We start from the raw sequence: 9,245 nt of genomic DNA on the forward strand, positions 1-9,245 counted from the left end.
TCAATAATTACTGCTATTTCCATTTCCCTTTCTCTTAATTTTCTTCGTTTTTTTCCTTTTGAAGGCTACAATAAAGGAGGAAAGAAAGCAGTAGCCAATGAACCGCCTTTAGAAAGATCGTAATCACAACTTTATTGCTTCCCACCGCCACATCAATGAAATATGAAGAAACCAAGCCTCACGCAAACGATAACGAAAGGAGAACAACCAAGGAGAAAGAAGACTGAAGAGTATAAGAAAATAGAACCAAAAAAAAAAAAGGAACATTACAAACAACCGGCTGGATTTACTGTTTAATTTTTTTAGTCGAAATATACAAATTATATATTTATTATACACAATTATGTAATATATTTTACACATGAATTATATATATATATATATAATATATCGGCTATTTTAAGTTTAAATAGTTGGGTGGACGATTATTTAGGTTATTGTTCAAGAAAAAAAGGAAACAATTTTTCACTGAATTAACGGCGGAAATTATTTCGGTCAAAAGGGGCCAACTCAGCCAACCATATCATCGTTCGTGAATCTGACTGGACATGATGGGACCCATTTCTTCACTTTTCAGAACTTCCACGTGTTCCCCATCAACTGACGGTGAGCCACCCCAATACCTCACCCATTCATTTATGTGTCTACTCACCGTTTCAATTATTCAGCTGCCTGCCCACCTTCTCCATTTTTAACTCTGTTTTTTTTTCCCCGCAAATAACGTAACATACATAATTCTCGCTAAGTAATAAGGATCATTAGCACTATTTTAGAAAATACAACGACCGAAAGAATGTTCTTTAGACTTTAATTGAGTTAAGCAGAGTTGAATTAATATATTATATAAACAGATTTGGTTAAACTATAGAGCTACACCTCTTTCTAGACAGTATATATGGATCTTGTAGGTCCCAGATTTTCCAAATAGATTTATATATAATATTTGTTGTGCTATAATTTGAATTTGGTACTTTGTGTTTGTGACATGACTATTTCTTATACAAAGTTAAAAAAAAAAAAAAGGATGGTATAATGTATATATTCACTATTTTTCTTCTTCTAATAAGCGATAAATTTTTTCAAAAGATAGTATACCCAATCATCCAACCTAACTCTTAAACCATTTTCACAAAAACATTAAGAAACTCGTATCAAAAGTATTAAAGAATAAGATTTTAAGCTTCTCAAATAAGAGATAATTTATTGACATTAGTAGAAGTTTGCGAGGATCCAAAAACTGAAAATGAAGCTACTTCTTTAGCAAGATATGAGCTTGAATTTTAGTTCTTAGTGGGCATGACTATTAATTACAATATATTAATTATTATTAACTCAGTTAGTAAAAGTATACAATCAAAAGATATGCATATTGATGTTATCATAGATCGCTAAGAGGTCTTATTTCTTTTTTGTCTTCAAAATCATAGAGAAGAAGAATTTGCAACCTTGAATGTACAAATTAAGATCACCAAACGATGAAAGTCTTAATCTTGAATATGTTTTAAAACATAATGTCATTGATAGCTTTAACATATTTTTCGAACAAAAAATATTAAGAGAAATAGTATAAGTAGAAGATACTACTTTAAATAATATATTCAATCAAATTAAAAAAAATTAATTATTTTTCGAATGCATATGTTACTTACAGAATAATTTTAATAATTCTTGTAACAGTTCCCTCAATGGAAATAGAACAAAATTAAAATTGATAAAATTTTTCCTTAGATTAACAACGGTTCAAGAGAGAATAAATGGATTAATCGTAACCGATTGAAGAAGCATTATTAATGACTCGTATCTACAAAAGCTAAAATAATAAATTTCAAATAAAAATTATGGTAAATAAATTAAATCCTTTCATTAAAGTTTAGCTTTAAACCTCTAATTTTAGTGAGCCGCCCCCATAGAACCACGTCATTTAGGTGATTAAACCAGAGGCAATAGCTAATCGGGTAATTCTATGATTTTCTAGCTCAATCCTTGAAATTGTGATTTAATCTTGTTTCACCCAAAAAAGCAAACAAGAAAATCTTGTTAGTTGTTTCACCTCCACAGCATTAATCTTGTGGTGCTAGGCTGCTAGCTAGAAAGCAAAAAGGATAAAAGAAAATTCCCTCCATATCTAACCCGGTCCAGCCAAAAAACCGGTCAAATCGGTTCGAAGAAAACGGTCAAAACTCTCCTCATCGGTTTCTCAACCCCATCCACTGACATTCCACCACGTGTAATGACCCTAGTGGTGTAGCCCCAGGAATCCAATGACACAACTACTTTCTCACTTTCCCCCCCTATATAAAACGGTCTTATATCGTAGACCTCTTTACTTGTAAGTAGTCTCGAGCAACTAAATATGGCGCGAAAAAATTGCTGCTTTCCGGCAGGTTTCCCGTCATTTTCCCTCACTCTAGCTCTCATTTTCTTCCTCTCCGTCAATCCCCTCCGGTATTGCTCTGCCGGTGGCCATGACTACCGTGACGCCCTCCGAAAAAGCATCCTCTTCTTCGAAGGCCAACGCTCCGGCAAACTTCCGCCCGACCAACGTATTAAGTGGCGTAAAGACTCCGCCTTGCACGATGGCGCCTCCGCCGGAGTAAGTAACAATTATAATATCTCAATCCCAAGCTAGTTGGAATGTAAATATTCAAAATTAATTGATGACTAACTTTTTACTTTTTAACTAGCAATTAATATGAACCTAAATTACACTTGCAATTTTGTACAGGTGGACTTGACAGGAGGTTACTATGATGCCGGAGACAACGTCAAATTCGTGTTTCCAATGGCGTTCACTACCACATTGTTGTCGTGGAGCATAATAGACTTCAAAAGGAACATCGGAAGTGAGCTTGGAAACGCCGTGAAAGCAGTGAAGTGGGCGACGGATTTCTTGTTAAAAGCGACGGCTAAGGAAGGCGTCATATATGTGCAAGTGGGTGATGCATTTTCTGACCATAGCTGTTGGGAAAGGCCAGAAGATATGGACACTTTGAGAACTGTTTACAAGATTGATCAGAATCATCCTGGATCAGACGTCGCCGGTGAAATCGCCGCCGCTTTGGCCGCCGCGTCCATTGTTTTCCGGTCACTCGACTCTTCTTACTCTAGTCTCCTACTTGATCGTGCCGTTAAAGTAAGTTATGCTGTTTCTCTTTGGCCTTTTCTGTACTGTTTTTAGCTTTTCTCTTTTCGCTTTTTTCACTTTTTGCTTTTTTTGTTCCGGAATAACAGTTGTTTGCAATGTATATATAAAATATACGTACAACTATACACTTTTTAGCAACTTAGGTTAATATTGACATTGTATATTTAAAAAGTGTCTTAATTAAGATTTAAGACATTATAAGGAATAATATATATGTTGTTGCATGAGGCTATCCTACATTATCGGGTGTAATTATTAAGTATGGACATAAAGTTTAAGAGAGTGAAATAATATAATTTGGCAAATCAAGGATAGGTCCATAAAGTGTGGATTCATTCTCTAAAGTCTCAAAAGCGAAATGCTTTGGGAAGTGTTGTGTTAGTGTCCTTTTCTGGATATTGGTCTGGTAGCATTAAATAAGTTTGTTGGCTCCTCCCAAGAATTTACCCATATTGGTAATTGGCCTTATTACCAGTAGCATTTTTCTTTAGTGTTTTTTCCCCATTTTGTCAAGCTAAAGCTAAGTTACTAGTGTGGACATAGTTATTTCGTGTAACCATAGTCATTTTGCATGTGAATAGATGGTGTGAACAATGACTGGCGGGGAATCATCATATCATTTGTGTTTTAAACAAGATCTTGCTTTTGGAAATAATAAGATTACATTCAGTATAACTTAGATAAAAACACCCTCACCACATTCCAAAAATATCACTATCAACCCCAGAAAAAGGAAAAAGATAATATGACCGTTGTATTAAAACGGTTTCATGTTTTGTAGGTTTTCGAGTTTGCCAACAGGCACAGAGGTGCATACAGCTCCAGTTTGCACTCTGCGGTTTGCCCTTTTTACTGTGATTTTGATGGATACCAGGTAACTTTAGTTTTATTAAGAAAATCATCTTGGTCGTTGATTAAGTTAATCAGAATTAATTTTTAGTATATATATTATCAGCGTATATTTACCTAAATAAATGTTTTTGGTTATGGTTTATATTAAACAGGACGAACTGCTTTGGGGTGCGGCGTGGCTACACAAAGCAACAAGGAGGCGTCAATACAGAGAGTACATAGTGAAAAATGAGGTTATTTTAAGAGCTGGAGACACCATTAATGAATTCGGTTGGGATAACAAACACGCTGGGATTAATGTCCTCATTTCCAAGGTTAGTCTGTTCTAGACTTAATTTATAACCTGGATAAGGAGATATTACTATTCATTTCATATTCGTCTTTTTCTTGGTTCATTATATATATACACTGGTATTGGTTTCTTTCTTGTGTCTGTACAGTACTTATCAAATCCTTGTCTCATTTATGACTTAGATATATTCTTCTGGTACTGTGATTATCTATTCTTGACTTGTTCAGAAAAAATGACTGCCAATCACATGGTGTAGATATAGTTATCTATATCAGTGTTTAGTGGATATCCATTGGTGGGGTCCTCCTTGGCTACTGTTCTTTGAAAATTAGAGCAAGTGTGTGATTATTTCACATGATAGTTTACGTTATGGGTAAAAATGGAAGTAGGAAAAAAGATTGACTTGAAAGGTGAAACCTACAGAAGTGCTCCATGTGATTTGTATATGCAAAAAACAGGTAAAATTAAAATGACCCAAAAAACAAGAGGTTGGGAGTACTCTTTCAAGTAAAGGGTATGTAGTAAGAGAGAGGTCCAACTTGGATCAGTGACTTTACTGGTGTAAGTAAGCATGTGCTAAAAGTTGTGGAGCTCAGTTGCTTATCTTACCTATACACAAAGATATGATACAAGTGGCAACTGTCTGCTTTATATTTTCGAAAACAGTGTGATTATGACTTACCATTATACTTCTGTTTTGGCATAGATTATTGGTCCTTTTATAAGTAAAATTTTGCCCACAACATATATATATATATCTGACAACTGTTGGCTTGTTAACTGTGCTTAGTTTTTTCTTCCCACCAACAACAACTAGCTAGATTCTCCTTATCAAGATTTAATTATTATTAGCTATTATTTACCACAAGTTGGACTACACTGGTTATGTTGTTATTTTTTGTTGTTGTTTATCTCAAGTTGTATAGGTTATTGAGGACCCAAGTAGGGGAGCGATCGAAACAAATTACTCCTTCCGACTCATAATAAGTGTCTTCTTCGCCTTTTCTTTGGTCCAAAATAAGTGTCCTTTTATATTATCAAAAAGGCATTAACTTTATTTTTCCAAAATTTACCATTGTTTACATATTCCAAGGTGTCAAGTTAACAATATACAAATTTTAATTGGGGGTAATTTAGTCAAAATACCTTCTTTTTTTTTTATCTAGGATTTAGTATTTTCTTAAGAGATATGTCAATTGTCAAAGGTTAAAAAGTCACTTATTATGGATTGGAGAGCGTATAATTAGGAGGACTAATAATGTTTAACATTTTGACAGGAAGTGTTGATGGGAAGAGCACCAGATCTAAAATCGTTTCAAGTAAATGCAGATGCATTCATCTGCTCAATACTACCTGGAATTTCTCATCCCCAAGTGCAATATTCTCCAGGTAAATAAGACATCATCTGGCTACTACTTTCGAAAAGTGAATGCTGAAGATATACTTAATAATAAATAATATGAAAGAACCGTGAGTGAATTAGAATATATTATAATACTAATATGTTTTGTCATTTTTGTTGTTGTTGGTGAGAAGGTGGACTCATTGTCAAACCTGGCGTTTGTAACATGCAGCATGTGACATCCTTGTCCTTCCTACTGTTGGCTTACTCTAATTATCTAAGCCACGCCAATCATGCCGTGCCATGTGGCTCCATGTCAGCCACCCCTGCTCTCCTCAAACACATTGCCAAACGTCAGGTAATTTTGCACCCATCCAATGTAACATTGTTTGAAACTTTGAACATACATAACTTCTATACAGTAATAATTTATTTTAGCAGACCACATAAAAAATAAGTATAAATAATTACTAGTTCCTAACAAATGAGATTCAGAACCTAAAAAATATGGCAGGTTGCTTGTTGCAATAGGTAGAAATACACTTTCAGTATAACTGTATAAGTAAGTATTCCTACATTGTCAATACATATAACGTATAAATCATTATAGAATTCGTAAAATGTTTCCAGTTTAGAATTCTTAAATTAGGACCAAGATTGGAAACAATGAAATTAGAACCTACTAGTCCGTTAAATTTCAAGGAATGAGACAGGTTAAGGTTTAGGTTCTCGTCTGCACCTAATGTTGTTATAAAGTTCAAATAACGATATACAGTTCACTTCTCACTCTCGCTATACAACCAAAATTAAAAGGACCCCATGTTCTTTAATTTCCTCAAATTGCGGTGAATGAATTGATACAACCTAAAAGGTGATTCTTGAAAAATCTCGTGGACCCATTTGCACATTTCAAACTCTTAAATCTTAATTACATTTTGTTGCAAGAAATCAATAATAATGATATGAGATCTCACGGATTATTTTTCCACATATCAATCCATCCTAGTCGTTCTATTGTTACTGTTTCTTTTTCATTATTGTATTTATTTTCAAGAATATTATCGCTATATTGAGTCGAAGGTCTATCAGAACATGTTCTTTACCTTCACACGATAGGGAACATGCTAAGTACCTTCACAGGAAGGTATATGATATTATATACTGAGGGCTATAATATCATATCATATCTTTAATAAAACAATATTTTGGGCCTTACAGGTAGATTACATTCTTGGAGATAATCCTCAAAGAATGTCATACATGGTGGGGTATGGTCCACGTTACCCATTAAGGATTCACCACAGAGGCAGCTCTTTACCATCAGTGGCGGCCCACCCAGCCCGAATTGGGTGTAAAGGAGGGTCCAATTATTTCTTCTCACCAAATCCAAATCCAAATCGCTTGATTGGTGCTGTTGTTGGTGGGCCCAATATTACTGATTCCTTCCCAGACGCAAGGCCTTTCTTTCAGGAGTCGGAGCCCACTACTTATGTTAATGCGCCATTGGTGGGCCTTTTGGCTTACTTTTCAGCCCATCCTTGATCTTTCATTGTAAAGAGAGAATGTAGTGGTGTGCAAAGGCAAAGGCAAAGGCCACCCTCTCTATATATTAATATTATTGTTCAACATTCTAATTGTTCCCTATTCAATCAATGAAGAAAGTACTACGACTTGTCTTTTTAATTCACTATACAATATGCCAACTATTAATACAACAATGTCTTGTTCCCTATTCAATCAATGAACAAAGTACTGCAAGAATCATTTTTTCACTATATATGCCAACTATTAACACATCATTGTCTTCTTTGACTTCTCCATGTGCCTTCAATTTAAAATTAAGATAGGTTAGTGAGAAATATAATTTCTGTCCATAAGTGATAGAAAGTCATTTTTTCTCTTTTAGTGAAACTACTTTCTTCTTTTTTTGTGGAAGTGACTTCCATCTTACCAAACATGAGTGTGAAAATTAGTGATAGAGTTTATGAGAAGAAACTGATTGTTTCACTGATCTTATTAATAAACAAGACTGTATATATACAATGCTGCGGAGGCTTGTCAAACGTGATCTAATAGACTACATAATAAAAAAGAGAGTCTTATACAAACTATACATTGGAAGGAGTCCTATCCTATTCTAAGTCTTCCAATACTCTCCCTCAAGGTGGAGCATGTGGATTATACATGCCCAGCTTGCCTAGTAGACAATGGAATTCCTGAGCCCCCAAAGACTTAGTGAAGAAATCTGTTAACTGATGCTGATGAGCGCCACACTTTAGTTTGTTTCTTTGATTTCCAACCAATAGGTGCAGCTCCTAACATAATGAAATACCCAAAAACGTAGCGACGTATCATTGGACAACTTGCCTAGTCAGAGTCACAGTACACCATTAGTTGCAAGGTGTTACTGGTCGGCAATAGAATTCCTTGGCCTGGGTTAGACTTCAAATATCGTAACACTCTTATCGCATGTATCCAGTGATCTTGCACGGGACTTTGTATAGACTGGCTCAAAATGTGGACATCATATGTTATGTCTGGCCTCGTAATTGTGAGGTACAACAAGCGTCAACCCATCCTTCTATACTGTGAGGGTTTCGTGAGAGGTTCGCCGGCTTCTTTAGAGAGATAATGCCTCTGTTCCATTGGAGTAGAACTAGGTTTTGCATTCGTAAAGCCAACTTCCTTAAGTATATCCAACACATATTTTCGTTGGTTTAGGAATAGACCTTTTGGTGATCTAGCAACAGTTATATCGTCATTGCCTGTCGATATTCCTTGAACAATTTGCATTGACCTTCGTCATTTCCTGTCAATATTGTTACACCCCATGTTTTTGTACATGAGAGTATTCGTAAGTCAATTGATGTATTGTGATGACCCAACCCGTCGTCTCATGTATTATAGCCCCGTTTCCCCCATTTATTGCTCTTTCATGTTTTACTATCAGCAACGGGTGAATTAGAGTTGAATTGAATTGGTTTGGATAGGAAATGAGACACTTAGTCTCTTTAAGGAAGGTTTGGTTTGGAAAAGTCAACCGAACGTTGACTTATTAGTTAGAAGGCTCGGATGTGAATTCCGGTGATTCGGTTTGCTTCGGGAGGTGATTTGTGACTCAGGAGTGCGATCGGAAGTGATTTTGGAGGTCCGGAGTAGAATTAGGCTTGAATTGGCAAAGTTGGCACTTTGGCGAATTCCGGTGGATAGGAGAGATTTGATCTGAGGATCGGAATGGAATTCCGAGAGTTGCAGTAGCTCCATTAGGTGATTTTGGATATGTGTGCAAAGTTTCAGGTCATTCGGAGGTGTTTAGGTCGGGTTTTTGATCGAATGTGCAATTCGGAGGTTTTTAAGAAACATAGGCTTTGATTTGATGAAATTTGAGGATTTTGATGTTAACGATAATGTTTCGAGGGTTCGAGCAAGTTTGAATAAGGTAACAGAACATGTCTGTGCTTTTGGTTGAGGTCCCGGGGGCCTCGGAGTGAGTTCGGGTGTTTAAACGAGAGTTTTGAAGTTTGCTTCAGGTCTGTTGTTGTTGTCATCTGGTATTTCCGCTTCTGCAGAAATGGACCGTAGAAGCAGTTCCGCAGAAGCGGGTGAAGGAGCGC

At 35.8% G+C, this 9,245-nt stretch overlaps 1 protein-coding gene across 1 annotated transcript; it reads left to right on the plus strand.

Annotated features, from left to right (window-relative positions):
• Positions 1 to 2,310: 2,310 nt before the first annotated feature.
• LOC109237758 (endoglucanase 8-like) lies at positions 2,311 to 7,314 on the plus strand. The gene is made up of 7 exons (XM_019404123.1): positions 2,311 to 2,593; positions 2,726 to 3,133; positions 3,927 to 4,019; positions 4,150 to 4,311; positions 5,567 to 5,678; positions 5,826 to 5,989; positions 6,850 to 7,314. The coding sequence occupies exons 1-7, from the start codon at positions 2,354 to 2,356 to the stop codon at positions 7,171 to 7,173; spliced, it is 1,503 nt and encodes a 500-aa protein (XP_019259668.1). The 5' UTR covers positions 2,311 to 2,353; the 3' UTR covers positions 7,174 to 7,314.
• Positions 7,315 to 9,245: the final 1,931 nt, after the last annotated feature.

Source organism: Nicotiana attenuata, unplaced genomic scaffold (genome assembly GCF_001879085.1).
Source record: "Nicotiana attenuata strain UT unplaced genomic scaffold, NIATTr2, whole genome shotgun sequence".
NCBI lineage: Eukaryota > Viridiplantae > Streptophyta > Magnoliopsida > Solanales > Solanaceae > Nicotiana > Nicotiana attenuata.

Coding starts and splice junctions, on each gene's coding strand:
- LOC109237758 (XM_019404123.1), top strand. CDS start 2,354: ATGGCGCGAAAAAATTGCTGCTTTCCGGCAGGTTTCCCGTCATTTTCC. Junction 3,134..3,926: donor TACTTGATCGTGCCGTTAAA/GTAAGTTATGCT, acceptor CATGTTTTGTAG/GTTTTCGAGTTTGCCAACAG. Junction 4,312..5,566: donor TTAATGTCCTCATTTCCAAG/GTTAGTCTGTTC, acceptor ACATTTTGACAG/GAAGTGTTGATGGGAAGAGC.